At 45.8% G+C, this 21723-nt stretch overlaps 1 protein-coding gene across 5 annotated transcripts in view; it reads right to left on the reverse strand.

The window, feature by feature from the left end:
* The window catches only part of mast2 (microtubule associated serine/threonine kinase 2), a 297943-nt gene that overhangs the window by 54215 nt on the left and 222005 nt on the right, over positions 1-21723 (reverse strand). For all 5 annotated transcript variants that reach the window (XM_071346358.1, XM_071346357.1, XM_071346355.1 and 2 more), the window contains one exon: positions 15594-15685. In XM_071346358.1, coding sequence (XP_071202459.1) covers positions 15594-15685 — 92 coding nt within the window. The remainder of the gene's footprint in view (positions 1-15593; positions 15686-21723) is intronic.

Below are 21723 nucleotides of genomic sequence, written 5' to 3' on the forward strand. Positions count from 1 at the left end.
AAAAAGGAAACCGCACACTGCTCTTGATAGTATCACTGATATTTAATAAGCTTACGTATCGGCCTCTTGTCAGAGCTTTTTGTGAGTAAAAAAAAAAGAAGTGCACCCTTATGTAGACCTAGCCCCACCCACATCCGTTCCACGCATCGAAAGGGGTTGGAGGCGAAGGAAAAACAAATAAGTGCTACCAAATATAACAATATGCATTTCATAAATATTCAAATAAAGTGTGTAAATAAGACGTATTAAACACGTCTGTAAAACCACAATGAGGCCATAGCAAGTTTTCATTAATCATTGGGCACATCGTATGAAAAACATCAGAGTAATCTGAAATAGGGACATAATTCATGTTCAAATTCACAACATAACATACATAGGCATTTCATCATTAAGTCCTTTAGGAAATAATGTCTGGAGGGTGAAAATCCCAAAACATTCTCTTTTACTCAGAGTATTATTAATATCACCTCCCCTGTCTGATATCTTAACTTTCTCTATACCACAAAATCTAAAAAGGTAGAAATGTCATGCTTTAGGTCATTAAAATGTACTGCGACTGGATAATCCCTGTCGTTTCTCCTGATTTAACTTTTATGTTCACTGATTCTCTGTTTGAGAGATCAAGAGGTTTTACCGACATAGCAGAGCCCACATGGACATTTAATAATGTAAATAACATGGGTGGTGGAACACGTAATAATGTCATTTACTCAGAACCGTTTTCCTGTATGTGGGTGGCAGAAATATTCACACTTCATCATATTGTTGCACTGTGCGCATCCTCTGCATTTATAGCTACCATTTGGAAGAGGGCGTAAAAGAGCCTGGCTGATTGTCTTTTGTGGCTGGCAGTTGGCACGAACCAATTTATCGCGTAAATTGTGACCTCTTATACACAATAAGTGGTGGATTTTTAAATTCAGCTGGCAAAGCTGGGTCCGATGATAAAATATACCAGTGTTTCTTGATCACATCTCCCACTTTTCGCAAATTCAAAGTATATGTGGTTGTGAACATTACGGCGTGTTCTTTAGCGGGTCTTTTGTAGCAGTTCATCTCGTGTTTTTCCCCATGCCAAATTAAGATCTTCATCCACACATTGTGACGAATAGCCTTTTCTTAGAAACCTAATGCGCATCTCCGCTGCTTTTTCTAGATAAACCTCTGTGGAGTGGCAGATACGGCGCAGTCTGAAAAACTGGCTTCTTGGAAGTCCTCTTTTTAATGGCTCAGGGTGGAAGCTGTCACCCTGTAATAGAGTATTTCTGTCTGTTTCTTTTCTATACAGAGTTGTAAACAAGGTTCCATTTGATTTCTCAATCCACATATCGAGATAATGAACACGTTGAGTGTCACGTTCAATAGTGAATTTGAGATTGGGGTCAATGTCATTGAGTAGTGCCATAAAATCTGACAGGTCCTTTTCCGTTCCCTCCCATATGCGAAAAATGTCGTCAATATATCGATACCACTTCAGGACTTTATTCAAAAATGGATTTTCGTTTACATTATTAACAAAACATTCTTCAAAAAGACCCATATAGAGGTTAGCATAACTCAGAGCGAATGTGGAGCCCATCGATGTTCCATTCGTTTGGAGGTAGTATTCATCATCAAACCTGAAATAGTTAAACGTCAAAACATATTCAGCAAGCTCTAGAATAAAGTTTGTTGGTGGATATTCGTTAGTATCTCTGTCTCCCAAATAGTGAGCTGAGGCTGCCAGCCCCCCCACATGGGGAATGCTGGTATATAGACTCTCGACATCTAATGTGACCAAAATACAGTCTTCTGTTAAACCCGTTATTGGTGAGATCTTGTTTATGAAGTCTATAGAGTCTTTTACATGTGATGGCAATGCTTGCACATGAGTTTTAATAAAAGAGTCTACAAAGTTCAACAACGGCTCTAGCATTGAGCCTATTCCTGCAACCACTGGTCTGCCTGGATAGTTGCCTTGTTGTGTTTTAGGTTTGTGTAATTTCGGTAAAATGTACAAGCATGGACGTATGGCACATTTGCAGCAGAGATATTCATATTCAGGTTTTGAGATAAGGTGGTTTAATAGGGCTCCAGATTAGAGCATATATCCCTTTGGAACACCTGTGTGGGATCAACACTCAGTTTTCTATAGAAACGTTCATTGTGGAGTTGTCTCTCATCGTCTAAAACAACCACAGCAACCCCCTTATCTGCAGGTTTAACTCTTTCCAGGTCGTTACTGTACAAAAGAAAGTAGGGCACTATGTTTTCTGTCAATACACCTGGTAAAATAACGGTTCATAAACAACTAAGATAAAATCGGGGATGTTTTATATTTTCCCAAAATAATTTTTACTGGTTTAATTCTTCTTGTTTTTCACTCTCAACATTACAATTGTTCATAGAGAATCAACGAATTGGATGTTCTGAGTCCATGCCAATGATTACATCACATCGGAAGACCAATGCTTTGGGGCGGTCTGGAAGAAAAATAACACATTTACATTGACTGTAATTCCCCTTTAATTGTTCATCTGTTTGTGAACTTCTGCTGCTCATTTCATGGAAAAGTTTGACTATTAGCTATAGGGACTGACTGACTACCAGCTATAGGGACTGACTGACTACCAGCTATAGGGACTGACTGACTACCAGCTATAGGGACTGACTGACTGGCTGGCTGACTATGAGCTATAGGGACTGGCTGGCTTGCTGACTATTAGCTATAGGGACTGACTGTCTACCAGCTATAGGGACTGGCTGGCTGACTATGAGCTATAGGGACTGACTGACTGGCTGGCTGACTATCAGCTATAGGGACTGACTGGCTGGCTGACTATTAGCTATAGGGACTGACGGACTGGCTGGCTGACTATCAGCTATAGGGACTGACTGACTGGCTTGCTGACTATCAGCTATAGGGACTGACTGACTGGCTGGCTGACTATCAGCTATAGGGACTGACTGACTGGCTGACTGACTATCAGCTATAGGGACTGACTGGCTGGCTGACTGACTATCAGCTATAGGGACTGACTGGCTGGCTGACTGACTATCAGCTATAGGGACTGACTGACTGGCTGGCTGACTATCAGCTATAGGGACTGACTGACTGGCTGGCTGACTATCAGCTATAGGGACTGACTGGCTGGCTGACTATCAGCTATAGGGACTGACTGACTACCAGCTATAGGGACTGGCTGGCTGACTATGAGCTATAGGGACTGACTGACTGGCTGGCTGACTATCAGCTATAGGGACTGACTGGCTGGCTGACTATTAGCTATAGGGACTGACGGACTGGCTGGCTGACTATCAGCTATAGGGACTGACTGACTGGCTTGCTGACTATCAGCTATAGGGACTAACTGGCTGGCTGACTATCAGCTATAGGGACTGGCTGACTGGCTGGCTGACTATCAGCTATAGGGACTGACTGGCTGGCTGACTGACTATCAGCTATAGGGACTGACTGGCTGGCTGGCTGACTATCAGCTATAGGGACTGACTGACTGGCTGGCTGACTATCAGCTATAGGGACTGACTGACTGGCTGGCTGACTATCAGCTATAGGGACTGACTGGCTGGCTGACTATCAGCTATAGGGACTGACTGGCTGGCTGGCTGACTATCAGCTATAGGGACTGACTGGCTGGCTGGCTGACTATCAGCTATAGGGACTGACTGGCTGGCTGACTATCAGCTATAGGGACTGACTGGCTGGCTGGCTGACTATCAGCTATAGGGACTGACTGGCTGGCTGACTATCAGCTATAGGGACTGACTGGCTATCAGCTATAGGGACTGACTGACTGGCTGGCTGATTATCAGCTATAGGGACTGACTGACTGGCTGGCTGATTATCAGCTATAGGGACTGACTGACTGGCTGGCTGATTATCAGCTATAGGGACTGACTGACTATCAGCTATAGGGACTGACTGACTGGCTGGCTGACTATCAGCTATAGGGACTGACTGACTATCAGCTATAGGGACTGACTGGCTGGCTGACTATCAGCTATAGGGACTGACTGACTATCAGCTATAGGGACTGACTGGCTGGTTGACTATCAGCTATAGGGACTGGCTGACTATCAGCTATAGGGACTGACTGGCTGACTGACTATGAGCTATATCAATCAAATTCAATCACATTTATTTATAGAGCCCTTTTTACAACCGCAATTGTCACAAAGTGCTTATACAGAAACCGAGCGTAAACCCCAGAGAGAAAGCCATGCAGATGTAGAGGGACTAATTGACTGACTATCAGCTATAGGTACTGACTGGTTGACTATCAGCTATAGGGACTCACTGGTTGACTATCAGCTATAGGGACTGACTGACTATCAGCTATAGGGACTGACTGGCTGGCTGGCTGACTATCAGCTATAGGGACTGACTGGCTGGTTGACTATCAGCTATAGGTACTGACTGACTGACTGACTGGCTGACTATCAGCTATTGGGACTGACTGGCTGACTATCAGCTATAGGGACTGACTGACTGACTATCAGCTATAGGGACTGACTGGCTGGTTGACTATCAGCTATAGGTACTGACTGGCTGACTATCAGCTATAGGGACTGACTGACTGACTGGCTGACTGACTATCAGCTATAGGGACTGACTGACTGGCTGACTGACTATCAGCTATAGGGACTGACTGACTGACTGGCTGACTGACTATCAGCTATAGGGACTGACTGACTGACTGGCTGACTGACTATCAGCTATAGGGACTGACTGACTGGCTGACTGACTATCAGCTATAGGGACTGACTGACTATCAGCTATAGGGACTGACTGGTTGACTGACTATCAGCTATAGGGACTGACTGGTTGACTATCAGCTATAGGGACTGACTGGCTGACTGACTATCAGCTATAGGGACTGACTGACTGGCTGACTGACTATCAGCTATAGGGACTGACTGGCTGACTGACTATCAGCTATAGGTACTGACTGGCTGACTATCAGCTATAGGTACTGACTGGCTGACTATCAGCTATAGGGACTGACTGGTTGACTATCAGCTATAGGGACTGACTGGTTGACTATCAGCTATAGGGACTGGTTGACTATCAGCTATAGGGACTGACTGGCTGACTATCAGCTATAGGGACTGACTGGTTGACTATCAGCTATAGGGACTGACTGGTTGACTATCAGCTATAGGGACTGACTGGCTGACTGACTATCAGCTATAGGGACTGACTGACTGGCTGACTGACTATCAGCTATAGGGACTGACTGGCTGACTGACTATCAGCTATAGGTACTGACTGGCTGACTATCAGCTATAGGGACTGACTGGTTGACTGACTATCAGCTATAGGGACTGACTGGCTGACTGACTATCAGCTATAGGTACTGACTGGCTGACTGACTATCAGCTATAGGTACTGACTGGCTGACTGACTATCAGCTATAGGGACTGACTGGCTGACTGACTATCAGCTATAGGTACTGACTGGTTGACTATCAGCTATAGGGACTGACTGGTTGACTATCAGCTATAGGTACTGACTGACTGGCTGGCTGACTGACTATCAGCTATAGGGACTGACTGACTGGCTGACTGACTATCAGCTATAGGTACTGTATCCTGCCTGTTTGGCTCTGTCTGGGGGTTTCTTCGGATGGGGCCACAGTGTCTCCTGACCCCTCCTGTCTTATCCGGTCAGTCTGTTATATCTGGAGTATTTCTCCTGTCTTATCCGGTGTCCTGTGTGAATTTAAGTATGCTCTCTCTAATTCTCTTTCTTTCTCTCTCTTATAGGACCATGCCTCAGGACTACCTGGCATGATGACTCCTTGCTGTCCCCAGTTCACCTGGCCGTGCTGCTGCTCCAGTTTCAACTGTTCTGCCTGCGGCTATGGAACCCTGACCTGTTCACCGGACGTGCTACCTGTCCCAGACCTGCTGTTCTCAACTCTCTAGAGACAGCAGGAGCGGTAGAGATACTCTCAATGATCGGCTATGAAAAGCCAACTGACATTTACTCCTGAGGTGCTGATCTGTTGCACCCTCGACAACCACTGTGATTATCATTATTTGACCATGCTGGTCATTTATGAACATTTGAACATCTTGGCCATGTTCTGTTATAATCTCCACCCGGCACAGCCAGAAGAGGACTGGCCATCCCTCATAGCCTGGTTCCTCTCTAGGTTTCTTCCTAGGTTTTGGCCTTTCTAGGGAGTTTTTCCTAGCCACCGTGCTTCTACACCTGCATTGCTTGCTGTTTGGGGTTTTAGGCTGGGTTTCTGTACAGCACTTTGAGATATCAGCTGTTGTAAGACGGGATTTATAAATATATTTTATTTGAGGTACTGACTGAATGAGGGGAAAGAGCAACACACTCCAATATGTCTGTATGTGGAAGGAAGTTCACATTTGAGCTGTGTGAACGTCAACTGTTTTGTGGGATGATTGACAGGGCTACAACTCTCATTATCAGTAGCTGTCTCTCTTAGTAGAGTGTATTAATGAATCTCTCTGAGTCAGAACACCTCCCCTCCACACACTGATGAGGTATCAGAACACCTCTCCTCCACACAGTGATGAGGTATCAGAACCTCTCTCCTCCACACAGTGATGAGGTATCAGAGCACCTCTCCTCCACATTGGGATGAGGTATCAGAACCTCTCTCCTCCACACAGTGATGAGGTATCAGAGCACCTCTCCTCCACACAGTGATGAGGTATCAGAACACCTCTCCTCCACACAGTGATGAGGTATCAGAACACCTCTCCTCCACACAGTGATGAGGTATCAGAACACCTCTCCTCCACACAGTGATGAGGTATCAGAATCTCTCTCCTCCACACAGTGATGAGGTATCAGAACACCTCTCCTCCACATAGTGATGAGGTATCAGAACCTCTCTCCTCCACACAGTGATGAGGTATCAGAACACCTCTCCTCCACATAGTGATGAGGTATCAGAACCTCTCTCCTCCACACAGTGATGAGGTATCAGAACACCTCTCCTCCACACAGTGATGAGGTATCAGAACCTCTCTCCTCCACACAGTGATGAGGTATCAGAACACCTCTCCTCCACACAGTGATGAGGTATCAGAACCTCTCTCCTCCACACAGTGATGAGGTATCAGAACACATCTCCTCCACACAGTGATGAGGTATCAGAACACCTCTCCTCCACACAGTGATGAGGTATCAGAACACCTCTCCTCCACACAGTGATGAGGTATCAGAACACCTCTCCTCCACATAGTGATGAGGTATCAGAACACCTCTCCTCCACACAGTGATGAGGTATCAGAACCTCTCTCCTCCACACAGTGATGAGGTATCAGAACACATCTCCTCCACACAGTGATGAGGTATCAGAACACCTCTCCTCCACACAGTGATGAGGTATCAGAACTCTCTCCTCCACACAGTGATGAGGTATCAGAACACCTCTCCTCCACACACTGATGAGGTATCAGAACACCTCTCCTCCACACAGTGATGAGGTATCAGAACACCTCTCCTCCACATAGTGATGAGGTATCAGAACACTCCTTTAAAACTCTGCCAGCCAGACAGCATCGCACAACTAAGAGTAGGATCATAACTATATCTGTATTAGGGATGCAACGGTACAGTGGGCCACGGTTCGGTATGTATCACGCTTTGTGGGTCATGGTAACAGTACGGTATCTTTATATTTAAGAAAAAAATAGAAACACATCACCCTTTAAACAATGAAATCTTTATTTTGCCTATAGACAAATAAAACTTTCCATTCTGAAAAATGCCAGCATGACTGACTAGGCCTGGTTTCTGTCTCTACTGTATGAAATCAAGGGGAGAAAAATATTAAAATTAAAAAGTGCTTCTTAGCTTTGACAACCTGTAGCTCTTCATCTCCCAATCCAGTACATAGTGAACCGTCACAGAGAGGTAGCTTCCAGTACATAGTGAACTGTCACAGTGAGGTAGCTTCCAGTACATAATGAACCGTCACAGTGAGCTAGCTTCCAGTACATAGTGAACCGTCACAGAGAGGTAGCTTCCAGTACACAGTGAACCGTCAGTGAGGTAGCTTCCAGTACATAGTGAACCTTCACAGTGAGGTAGCTTCCAGTACATAGTGAACCTTCACAGAGAGGTAGCTTCCAGTACATAGTGAACCTTCACAGAGAGGTAGCTTCCAGTACATAGTGAAACTTCACAGAGAGGTAGCTTCCAGTACATAGCGAACCTTCACAGAGAGGTAGCTTCCAGTACATAGTGAACCTTCACAGAGAGGTAGCTTCCAGTACATAGTGAACCGTCACAGTGAGGTAGATAGGGTGTCTGTGTCAATTCCTTTTCAATTTCTCTCTGTTATGTTTCATAGACTTTGGGAATTTCTTTGCTAATGAAATGTGTGCGGGAGGGGAATTTTTTTTCCATCAGGTGACGAAATCCCGAGTCAGTAACCACCGAATAGGGCTGCAAATCTTTGGCTATGGATACTCCCACTGCTTCCGTTATTTCTTTATGTTTTTCTGAATTTGTCGCATATTGTTGTTGGAAGGCAGCAGTGAGAGATTGTTGTGTTTTCACTGATGAGTGGACTCTCAATGCTCCAGCTCCACCACGTAAATGACACATGTTACAAGTGTTTCCACTCGAGTAGCCGACAGTGGTAAAGCAATGCTTGCAGGCTGTACTTTGTATGTTCACGGTCTTCTTAACCTCGTCATCGTATTGAATTCTGAATCCAAAATGTTCCCACACAGCGGATTTAGTTTCCCCTCTCTTCATGGGGCCCCTTTAGGGAGGTTTCCTACTGAGATGTCATTCCAAATCATACATTGGTTGTTTAAGGGGGAGGGGGTTGCGGTCACTGCGATTGCCACATTTTGAGACATTGCTGTGGAGTAAAGTCTGTCAGCCCTCAGGAGCCCCTTAACGGCCACAAGCTGCACGTCTGGTTCTGTGGATCTGAATGTACAACGTGTGTGTAGTCTGCAGCGCAATAAGCAGGTTTTGGAAATTCTAGGAAAATGACAGGCATATCGTAATTCCGCGGTTCACGTGTGCGTATTGAACTGTAGGGGGCGTACCGAACGGTTCGATAACATACTGTGTACCGTTGCATCCCTAATCTGTATGTCTCAGGAGACAAATTATTTTACTGCAGCAGCACAAAATAACACTACTGCTCTCTCAAAGCTATCGCCCTTTTATGAAGCCTTCAGCTATTCAAGATGGACTTTGGCAGCAATTCGCTAATTTCAGTATATTACAAATGTCTCGCATATGTAAAACCTTAGACTTGTATTGGGAAGGTATAACTGGTTTTGGGGGAATTGGGGGACTCTCCTTGATCATTAGCTTAATTGTGTTGTAGTTAGTTAGCTGTTAATGTTCCCCAAGGTTGGCACACAGCTGGTATGGCAGAGGGGCAGCCAGATGGGGCAGAGACTGAGACTGGTACTAGGTCTGTTGCCACGGTAACAATAGCCACAGCATCTTTCTGGGCAGAAACAGTCAACTGAAGGGCATAGAGAGAAAGAGAGAGATAGAGAGGGAGGGAAATACCACTGTGTTGATTATGGATGCTGCTCACGACCTGCCAGTTCCCAGCAGCCACAAAACCATCAGTAGGAAGAGACGCTGAGAGTCCGCCTCTCTCTCCCTCAAATCTGCTCTCTCCTCGTTTGTCTCAGTGTCTCTCTGTCCGTATATGTTCCCTCTGTTAATCTCTTTTCTGCATTCTTACACTCCATTGGCGTCACTCCCTATTGTTCCTGTGTGCTCTCTACCTCTTCAGTGTCTATGTCCCTATAGGTCCTCTCTGTCCTCTCTGTTCTTCCCCCATCTCTCCTCAGTGTCTATGTCCCTATAGGTCCTCTCTGTCCCTATATGTCCTCTCTGTTCTTCCCCCATCTCTCCTCAGTGTCTATGTCCCTATAGGTCCTCTCTGTCCCTATATGTCCTCTCTGTTCTTCCCCCCTCTCTCCTCAGTGTCTATGTCCCTATAGGTCATCTCTGTCCCTATATGTCCTCTCTGTTCTTCCCCCATCTCTCCTCAGTGTCTATGTCCCTATAGGTCCTCTCTGTCCCTATATGTCCTCTCTGTTCTTCCCCCATCTCTCCTCAGTGTCTATGTCCCTATAGGTCCTCTCTGTCCCTATATGTCATCTCCTCAGTCTATATGTCCTCTCTGTTACTCTCAACTTCTCTCTCTTCCCCCCTCCCTCTCTCTCTCTCTTCAGAACTCAGTACATATGAGCCCTACCCAGGGGGAGATAAGTAGTGAATGCGATTAGAGTCTGGAGCCACTATGGTGATAGAGGCTTTTACAAAGCATTATCTGGTTTCCTGGGACACAGCATCCCTTTTATGTGTGTGTATGTGCGTGTGGGTAAGAGCAGCATCGTGACACAGACAAGTTACACAAGAACATCTTGTCTCGGAGTGCTGTGATCAGAGAACCTTTTGAGCCAAGAGACCACACTTCCAGCCTTTATGTGTGTGTGTGTGCGTGTGTGTGATTGACAGGCTATTCAGTTTCATTATTTCCTGTTGAGGAAATTAGATGGTTGTGATTACATCTCAGTAAATGTCAGCTGGCTCAACTTGATCCACCAATAAGAAAGCAAGGCCGTAGCCCCCGTGTTGACACAGTGTTGTGATTTCCTCTCTCTCTTCTCTTCTACCTCTACCTCTACCTCTACCTCTACCTCTCATGTTTTCTGTCTTTCGAAGAGGGGTGTGTGTGTGTGTGCGTGCGTGTAGCTTTGCAAGCTGTCAGAGCATTCACCTAAACCTGTCAGATTACATTAGGCTGCTGCATCAGGGCTGGAGACACACTTGAATGGAGACAAAAAAAACGAACACACACACACAGCTAGATAACACTGACTCTGATTACACAACCAGTGAACACTATGTACTGTATGTGTGCGAGTACTCTGTACGGTGCGAGTACTCTGTACGGTGCGAGTACTCTGTACGGTGCGAGTACTCTGTACGGTGCGAGTACTCTGTATGGATTATGGGTGTGAGTACTCTGTACGGTGCGAGTACTCTGTATGGATTATGGGTGTGAGTACTCTGTATGTGTGAATACTCTGTATATGTGGCTTGCTGAGTGGATCCATGCTGTGTTGGCACTTTGCTATGTCATGGAACTGGTGTCTCCACATGTAGTGGTTCCGGCTCTCTGCGCGCGCGCACACACACACACACACACACACACACACACACACACACACACACACACACACACACACACACACACACACACACACACACACACACACACACACACACACACAGACACACAGACACACACACACAGACACACACACACACACAGACACACAGAACAGCAGAGCCTCCAGTCCCTGACTGTACAGAGCTCTGTGTATATTCTCAGTTCTAATTGGGTCATATGTGATACTATATGTTCTGGAAGACCACGTGGAGTTTTCTGCTGCAAACCCCTGATAGAAACGGCATGCTGTGATGAACTGCAGTGGATGGGCTTGGAATATATTAACTTTAGCTTAGAAAAGACTAGAGAAAGACTACACGTTTGATGAGGGATCGTCAGATCCATTGTGTGAGTGAGTGAGTGAGTGTACTTGTTTTCCTACCTTATTGGGACCCCAATGTTCCAACAATACACCCAAATGGCCTGACAAGGCAGGAAAACAACTGTTTTCATGTCCTGAATTTGTTCAAATGCTATTTTGAGCATAAAGTGGAACTGACTGCATTTTTACTACTTCGCAGATATGAAACAAATAGATAATTATAATATCAGTAAAAAATATCAAATTCCCAGTTTATGCTTCAAAACCAACTTTATAAGAGGTTCACGTACAGTAAGGCATTGTTGGCAGAATACACGGATGCAGTTCAATGCATGATACATTTCTTGGTAGTCCCAAAAATATTGGTATCAGGTTGTAAATCACAGCTGGCCTGGTAAAATGTTTGCAGCCAAAACCCATTTGGGATGCACCGTTTCAGTTTCAATAACTCCATATTATGAACAAAAACGGACAACTGTAACTAAGGTTGGGAATGTCAATACAATCAAACTAGCAATGATCACAAGTCAGTCACAATGTGGCTAATAGGCTAGCGCACGTGTGTCAAACAAGGCCCGCGGGTTGAATAGGACACACAAGCGAGTATAAATGAGTCAAAAGTTGAGTTATCTCCTGTACTTCATGAAATTACAGCCTGATGCGCTCGCATTGGTGAATTCAACTTCAATTGCGCTGCTTTCGTGTGTCTTGTTTACATCGTGCAGCGGAGGGAAAGTGTACAGACACATGCCACAGTCCTAGCTAGGCTACTAAAATGTTGCAGTCTGGCTTCAGGTTTTAAAGCATGTCAATTAATAACCAAAACCTGCAACAAAATTTACACCATGTAAAAGAGAAAAATGTAGGCAGGCCTATTACAGCAACATGTTGAGTGGACCATACACTGCATTCAACCGCACTGGTGATCCATGCAGTGTAAAACAAAGATAGCTACATTTTTGTTATGTGGCGTTATTACATACTTTACAGATATTATTTTACTATTTTGTTTTAATATGTTAAAATCCTATGTACATAAGAGTACATTATAAAAATAAAAATAAAAAAGACAAAAAAGTATGTCTGGCCCGTGAATTTGTTGTTTTCTTTTCATTTCTCTTTTCTATTTTACCCCCTTTTTTCTCCCCATATTCAAGCTTGTCTGTTCACTGCAACTCCCCAACCGGCTCGGGAGAGCCAAAGGCGGAGTCATGTGTCCTCCGAAACATGACCCGCCAAACCGCGCTCCTTAACACCCGCCCGCTTAACCCGGAAGCCAGCCGAACCAATGTGTTGGAGGAAACACCATTCAACTGGCGAGTCAGCCTGCAGGCACCCGGCCCGCCACAAGGAGTCGCAAGAGCACGATGAGCCAAGTAAAGCCCCCTGGCCAAACCCTCCCCTAAACCGGAAAGACGCTGGGCCAATTGTGCGCCGTCCTATGGGACTCCCAGCTACGGCCTGTTGTGGCACAGCCCGGGAATGAACCCGGGTCTGTAGTAACGCCTGTTGCACTGCGATGCAGTGCCTTAGACCGCTTTGCCACTTGGGAGAATCCTTGTTGTGTTTTTTCAATATGGTCCGTGTGCTGATTGTGTCTGACACCCCTGGGCTAGCGTATCTATTTATGTAGCTTGCTATTTATTTAGCAAGCTAAAAACACGTAGCCTAACATCAACAAGCTCGCTAGCTAGCTGCTGGGAGGATGTCATGTCATTGGAGAAGTGGGTGAGTGACTGACTTTTTCCCTCTTATCGTTTTTCATTGGTTACAGCTACAGATATTATTTGGTTAGCTAGCAAGAAATGTGAATCACAAAAAAAAGAAAAGAAATGTGAATCACTTTACTAGCTAGCTATGTTAAACCTGAACGACTGTTATCCACAGTTAGCATATCTCTTAGTTGGAAATCAAATGTATTTGGCATCGATCAAATGGGCGGGCAGGCATGCAAGTTCCCATTCAGTTGTCAAAACGTGAGTTGGGACAAGCATGCATTGTTGGCAGGCAAGCTGCAGAAGGACGATTAGGCTACATTTCCCCATCGTTTATCAGTGCAATTTTGACGGCTAACTAGCTGAAAAAGTTTGAGAGGGTTTATCTAATGTTCCTTCGTTAGACGTTAGCTCATCTTTCTCTGGCTAGCATTAGTTGTTGATCTTGTTGTTGTGCATAGCTGAGGGGGAGAGAGCCTACATTTTCATGGTTGTTTGATCTAAAGGATTGTGAAGTCCCCAAATGTAAAACTCCTGTGGTATTTACAGTGCATTTGGAAAGTATTCAGACCTCTTGACTTTTTCGACATTTGTTAACTTACAGCCTTAATATAAAATGGATAAAAAATATTAAAATCCTCATCAATAAACACAGTGATAATGACAAAGCGAAAACAGGTTTTTAGAATAAAAAAATTAAACCTTATGTACATAAGTATTCAGAACCTTTGCTATGAGACTTGAAAGTGAGCTCAGGTGCATCCTGTTTCCATTGATCATCCTTGAGATGTTTCTACAACTTGATTGGAGTCCACCTGTGGTAAATTCAATTGATTGAAAAATACTTGGAAAGGCACACACCTGTCTATATAAGGTCCCACAGTTGACAGTGCATGTCAGAGCAAAAACAAAGCCATGAGGTCGAAGGAATTGTCCGTAGAGCTCCGAGACAGGATTGTGTCGAGGCACAGATCTGGGGAAGGGTACCAAAACATTTCTGCAGCATTGAAGGTCCCCAAGAACACAGTGACTTCCATCATTCTTAAATGTAAGACGTTTGGAACCAACAAGACTCTTGTTGGGCCGGCTGCTCGACCAAACTGAGCAATCGGGGGAGAAGGGCCGTGGTCAGGGAGGCGAACAAGAATCCGATGGCCACTCTGACAGAGCTCCAGAGTTCCTCTGTGGAGATGGGAGAACCTTCCAGAAGGACATAAATCTCTGCAGCACTCCACCAATCAGGCCTTTATAGTAGAGTGGCCAGATGGAAGCCAATCCTCAGTAAAAGGCACATGACAGCACGCTTGGAGTTTGCCAAAAGGCACCTAAATGATTCAGACCATGAGAAACAAGATTCTCTGGCTTGATTGAACTCTTTGTCCTGAATGCTAAGCATCACGTCTGGAGGAGACCTGGCACCATCCCTACGGAAAGCAAGACCTGTTTTTGTTTTGTCATTATGGGGAATTGTGATGTCATTATGGGGAATTGTGATGTCATTATGGGGTATTGTGATGCCATTATGGGGTATTGTGATGTCATTATGGGGTATTGTGATGTCATTATGGGGTATTATGTGTAGATTGATGAGGGAAAAACACAATGTAATTGATTTTAGAATAAGGCCGTAACGTAACAAAATGTGGAAAAAGTCAAGGGGTCTGAATACTTTCTGAATGCACTTTATATATTTGCAGAAATCCATTCAGGTGTATTTCGTGGCTTTCGGTAAATGTGTTCTAATGATCTAAAGATACGCTGTTGCTACTGTCTATAAACACACAGTCCAGTTCAAAGTGAATGATGGCAGGCTATTTCACTAAGGCCCATGTGGCATATTGCTTATTTGCATGTTGGCTTCCTGTAGCTCTGATTGGCTATGGCATACCGGTCTAGGTAAACTCCGTTCCTGGACAGATTATTTTATTTGGTTTTATTTACTGCAGTGTCTATTAAGTGTCCAAACACACAGCCTCTTTTTCATACACTGAATTTTCACAAATGCCTTCCCAAACGTGTAAGCGCTCGCTTATCAGAACATTATTCCTGGGGGTGTATATGAACAGATTTTTAATCAAATGTCATGTTGATAAAATTATGTCAGTTCCACTTTAAGGGTTAGGTTTACGGTTAAGGTTAGGGTTTTTGGGGTTAAGGTTAGGGTAAGTTTTTTGGGGGTTAAGGTTAGGGTTAAGTTTTTTGGGGGTTTAGGTTAGGGTTAAGGAAAATAGGATTCTTAATGGTCAAACATTTTTACTCCCCCCAAAAGTCCTGATATTTCACTAAAATAAAGCTGAGTGTGTGTGAGTTGGTGAGTGATTGTGTGTGTCTGTGCCTTACCTGGGTGTCCATGTAGTGGTGAGTGTGGTCTGGGTAGTGTCGGAGAGGTACTGGACGTCACAATCAGGCTCTTCCTGTTACTGGTCCGACAGCTAGGGAGAGAAGAGACACACACACTTAAAAACGACAACAACAACACACACACACAACGAGGAACTACATTTCATTCAATTGGATGACCAATAGGGAGTTTGCTCTGAACCGGGTGCAGATTTCCAATACATCTGGAGCCAGTTGAACAACACTATCATTCTCATAATGTGTTCTTCTATCTACATACCATTTCCTCAACGACATTCCCTCTTTCAGTGTCCACAGAACAAATAATAAGTGGCTTCCTTAAGACTCCTCACTCCAATCAGGTTAGAGGTTACAGTAGACCAAGTTAATCAGGTTAGAGGTTACAGTAGACCAAGTTAATCAGGTTAGAGGTTACAGTAGACCAAGTTAATCAGGTTAGAGGTTACAGTAGACCAAGTCAATCAGTTTAGAGGTTACAGTAGACCAAGTTAATCAGTTTAGAGGTTACAGTAGACCAAGTTAATCAGGTTAGAGGTTACAGTAGACCAAGTTAATCAGTTTAGAGGTTACAGTAGACCAAGTTAATCAGGTTAGAGGTTACAGTAGACCAAGTTAATCAGGTTAGAGGTTACAGTAGACCAAGTTAAAGGAACAGTGTAGCAGCTCCACACACCCATTCATGAAAGCATCCCAGCTGACCCCAGAGTGTCTCTCTCTCAAGACCCAACTCAGCACAGCTGTATAGTACTCACTGCCCACTGCTCAGACCGGCACACTACATTGGGGTGACTGACCAAGGAGGGTAAGTGAGAGAGAGAGATGGAGAAAGAATGGTGTGTGTGTGTGTCCGCCCGTCCGTCCGTGGGGACGGTGTGTGAGTGTGTGTTAGGCTTGGGCGGTATACCGGGATATTGTCAATTACCGTCAAAAAACAAAAGTATGAAAACTGGATACTGCCCAACCCTAGTATGTGGTAGGTACGCCTGGACGGTGGGTGAGTTTGTGAGCGGACATTTACACATTGTGCTGCTCACTGATGCGAGAAATGTTACTGTGCCCTTCACAGTCCATCCAGAGGAAACAACAGAGAAACACAGTGACGAGAACAGCAGAACCATGGAGAGCTCAGGCCAGGAGAGGTCTGATTATACATCTGTGCTTCTAGCCACGTTCTTAATCAAGGTGGAACACCTCACTGTGGTTTCATGAGTGTCTATAATAAGCCAGTAAGCTAATTGCAGTAAGACACCTAAAATAAAAACAGTTGCAGAGCTCAGTGAAGTATCTTTGCAACAATAGCTGCTAGCCTAGTGCTGCTGCAATGATGACACGAAACAGGTACACACACACAGCAAACTAACACTGCCATCAGTCAGCTCTGCTTAATGTATGTCTCTCACAGCAGGAGGTCTACAGCAGAGAGTCTGCAGAGGAGAGATGAGGAAGAGAGGAGAAAAGAGGAAGGAGAAGAGAGGAGATGGGCAGACGATGGAGGAGAGTAGTGGTAAAACCCAGCCATCACTACAGAAATCTAGCAGCATATAGATGGCACTCTGTCAACTGAGGTAGGGATGGAGAGATGGAGAGAGGTAGGGGTGGAGAGACAGAGAGAGGGTATAGTAGGGTGGAGAGACGGAGAGAGGGTATAGTAGGATGGAGAGACAGAGAGATGGTATAGTAGGGTGGAGAGATGGAGAGAGGGTATAGTAGGGTGGAGAGATGGTATAGTAGGATGGAGAGACAGAGAGAAGGTATAGTAGGATGGAAAGACAGAGAGAGGGTATAGTAGGGTGGAGAGATGGTATAGTAGGATGGAGAGACAGAGAGAAGGTATAGTAGGATGGAAAGACAGAGAGAGGGTATAGTAGGAGTGGAGAGATGGAGAGAGGTAGGGGTGGAGAGACGGAGAGAGGTAGGGGTGGAGAGATGGAGAGAGGTAGGGGTGGAGAGACGGAGAGAGGTAGGGGTGGAGAGACGGAGAGAGGTAGGGCTGGAGAGATGGAGAGAGGTAGAGATGGAGAGAGGTAGGGATGGAGAGAGATAGGGGTGGAGAGAGATAGGGGTGGAGAGACGGAGAGAGGTAGGGGTGGAGAGATGTAGGGGTGGAGAGATGGAGAGAGGTAGGGGTGGAGAGATGGAGAGAGGTAGGGGTGGAGAGATGGAGAGAGGGTATAGTAGGATGGAGAGACAGAGAGAGGGTATAGTAGGGTGGAGAGATGGAGAGAGGGTATAGGGGGATGGAGAGACAGAGAGAGGGTATAGTAGGATGGAGAGAGGGTATAGTAGGATGGAGAGATGGAGAGAGAGTATAGTAGGATGGAGAGACAGAGAGAGGGTATAGTAGGGTGGAGATGGAGAGAGGGTATAGTAGGGTGGAGAGACGGAGAGAGGGTATAGTAGGATGGAGAGAGGGTATAGTAGGGTGGAGAGATGGAGAGATGGTATAGTAGGGTGGAGAGATGGAGAGAGGGTATAGCTGGATGGAGAGACAGAGAGAGGGTATAGTAGGGTGGATAGATGGAGAGAGGGTATAGTAGGGTGGAGAGATGGAGAGATGGTATAGTAGGGTGGAGAGATGGAGAGAGGGTATAGTAGGATGGAGAGACAGAGAGAGGGTATAGTAGGGTGGAGAGATGGAATAGTAGGATGGAGAGACAGAGAGGGGGTATAGTAGGGTGGATAGATGGAGAAATGGTATAGTAGGGTGGAGAGATGGAGAGAGGGTATAGTAGGATGGAGAGAGGGTATAGTAGGGTGGAGAGATGGAGAAATGGTATAGTAGGGTGGAGAGATGGAGAGAGGGTATAGTAGGATGGAGAGACAGAGAGAGGGTATAGTAGGGTGGAGAGATGGAGAGAGGGTATAGTAGGATGGAGAGACAGAGAGAGGGTATAGTAGGATGGAGAGAGGGTATAGTAGGATGGAGAGATGGAGAGAGTATAGTAGGATGGAGAGACAGAGAGAGGGTATAGTAGGGTGGAGAGATGGAGAGAGGGTATAGTAGGATGGAGAGACAGAGAGAGGGTATAGTAGAGTGGAGAGATGGAGAGATGGTATAGTAGGGTGGAGAGATGGAGAGAGGGTATAGTAGGGTGGAGAGATGGTATAGTAGGATGGAGAGACAGAGAGAGGGTATAGTAGGATGGAGAGACAGAGAGAGGGTATAGTAGGATGGAGAGAGGGTATAGTAGGGTGGAGAGATGGTATAGTAGGATGGAGAGACAGAGAGAGGGTATAGTAGGATGGAGAGAGGGTATAGTAGGGTGGAGAGAGGGTATAGTAGGATGGAGAGATGGAGAGAGGAAGGGGTGGAGAGACGGAGAGAGGTAGGGGTGGAGAGACGGAGAGAGGTAGGGGTGGAGAGACGGAGAGAGGTAGGGGTGGAGAGACGGAGAGAGGGTATAGTAGGATGGAGAGACAGAGAGAGGGTATAGTAGGGTGGAGAGATGGAGAGAGGGTATAGTAGGATGGAGAGAGGGTATAGTAGGGTGGAGAGATGGAGAAATGGTATAGTAGGGTGGAGAGATGGAGAGAGGGTATAGTAGGATGGAGAGACAGAGAGAGGGTATAGTAGGGTGGAGAGATGGAGAGAGGGTATAGTAGGATGGAGAGACAGAGAGAGGGTATAGTAGGATGGAGAGAGGGTATAGTAGGATGGAGAGATGGAGAGAGTATAGTAGGATGGAGAGACAGAGAGAGGGTATAGTAGGGTGGAGAGATGGAGAGAGGGTATAGTAGGATGGAGAGACAGAGAGAGGGTATAGTAGGATGGAGAGACAGAGAGAGGGTATAGTAGAGTGGAGAGATGGAGAGATGGTATAGTAGGGTGGAGAGATGGAGAGAGGGTATAGTAGGGTGGAGAGATGGTATAGTAGGATGGAGAGACAGAGAGAGGGTATAGTAGGATGGAGAGACAGAGAGAGGGTATAGTAGGATGGAGAGAGGGTATAGTAGGGTGGAGAGATGGTATAGTAGGATGGAGAGACAGAGAGAGGGTATAGTAGGATGGAGAGAGGGTATAGTAGGGTGGAGAGAGGGTATAGTAGGATGGAGAGATGGAGAGAGGAAGGGGTGGAGAGACGGAGAGAGGTAGGGGTGGAGAGACGGAGAGAGGTAGGGGTGGAGAGACGGAGAGAGGTAGGGGTGGAGAGACGGAGAGAGGGTATAGTAGGATGGAGAGACAGAGAGAGGGTATAGTAGGGTGGATAGATGGAGAGAGGGTATAGTAGGGTGGAGAAATGGAGAGGTACAGTTGAAGAAGAGAAAGAGTGTGAAGGAGAGAGTACCTGACAGAGTGTGAATGGAGGACAGAGAAATGAGAGGGACTAGAGAAACACTCACTCCACCACTCTTCATCTTACATACTGTATTTAACAACATTCTGTTTAGAGAGAGAAAAGCAGGACTAAATCAAATCAACAACAACTAGCCTCAGTAAGGCCTTGGTACATTGACAGGGTAATGATTAGATAGCAGATTTGTGGAGGCAGGCAGGCAGGTGTGTGAAACGTTGTTCTGTAATTACAGTCATCCAGATAGGAGCTGCTTCTCTTCTCACCATGTGTAAGGGTGTTTCTACATGTAGTCCTCTTTAAAGTGAACTGGGGTAAAAGAAAAGAGAAAAAAAGCAAAAGAGCTCTGTTGTCTTTGTCGTCACACGGCTCTTGCCTTGGAATAAGGACTCAACTCTTTTGCCAGTTCACTTCACCTATTTTGTGGTCCGAGTCCTCTTCACAATCACATTGCTATGTTGAGAAAGGAACCCAGATCTTTTTCCAACATTCACTCTGGGTTTTTACAAAGTGCAGGACAAGCCATTCAATCAGAATGTGTTATCGGACAGCTAGATATACCTACTTACATTTAGGAAGCTAATAAACTCAGCAAAAAAAGAAACGTCCTCTCACTGTCAACTGCATTTATGTGTAAATATGTGTATGAACATAACAAGATTCAACAACTGAGACATAAACTGAACAAGTTCCACAGACATGTGACTAACAGAAATTGAAAAATGTGTCCCTGAACAAAGGGGGGATCAAAATAAAAAATAGCAGTCAGTATCTGGTGTGGCCACCAGCTGCATTAAGTACTGCAGTACTTCTCCTCCTCATGGACTGCACCAGATTTGCCAGTTCTTGCTGTGAGATGTTACCCCACTCTTCCACCAAGGCACCTGCAAGTTCCCGGGCATTTCTGGGGGGAATGTCCCTAGCCCTCACCCTCCGATCCAACAGGTCCCAGAAGTGCTCAATGGGATTGAAATCCGGGCTCTTCGCTGGCCATGGCAGAACACTGGCATTCCTGTCTTGCAGGAAATCAGCCATACTACTCGTTCTGTGCGTGGTGGTATTGTCATGCTGGAGGGTCATGCCAGGATGAGCCTGCAGAAAGGGTACCACATGAGGGAGGAGGATGGCTTACCTGTAACATTGAGTTTGCCTTCAATGACAATAAGCTCAGTCCGATGATGCTGTGATACACCGCCCCAGACCATGACGGACACTCCACCTCCAAATCGATCCCGCTCCAGAGTACAGGCCTCGGTGTAACGCTCATTCCTTCACGATAAACGCGAATCCGACCATCACCTCTGGTGAGACAAAACCGCGACTCGTCAGTGAAGAGCACTTTTTGCCAGTCCTGTCTGGTCCAGCGACGGTGGGTTTGTGCCCATAGGCGACGTTGTTGCCGGTGATGTCTGGTGAGGACCTGCCTTACAACAGGCCTACAAGCCCTCAGTCCAGCCTCTCTCAGCCTACTGCGGACAGTCTGAGCACTGATGGAGGGATTGTGTTCATTCCTGATGTAACTCGGGCAGTTGTTGTTGCCATCCTGTACCTGTCCCGAAGGTGTGATGTTCGGATGTACCGATCCTGTGCAGGTGTTGTTACACGTGGTCTGCCACTGCGAGGACGATCAGCTGTCCGTCCTGTCTCCCTGTAGCGCTGTCTTAGGCGTCTCACAGTACGTACATTGCAATTTATTGCCCTGGCCACATCTGCAGTCCTCATGCCTCCTTGCAGCATGCCTAAGGCACGTTCACGCAGATGAGCAGGGACCCTGGGTCATCTTTCTTTTGGTGTTTTTCAGTCAGTAGAAAGGCCTC

The sequence above is a fragment of the Salvelinus alpinus genome, chromosome 16 (genome assembly GCF_045679555.1).
Source record: "Salvelinus alpinus chromosome 16, SLU_Salpinus.1, whole genome shotgun sequence".
Classification (NCBI taxonomy): Eukaryota; Metazoa; Chordata; class Actinopteri; order Salmoniformes; family Salmonidae; genus Salvelinus; species Salvelinus alpinus.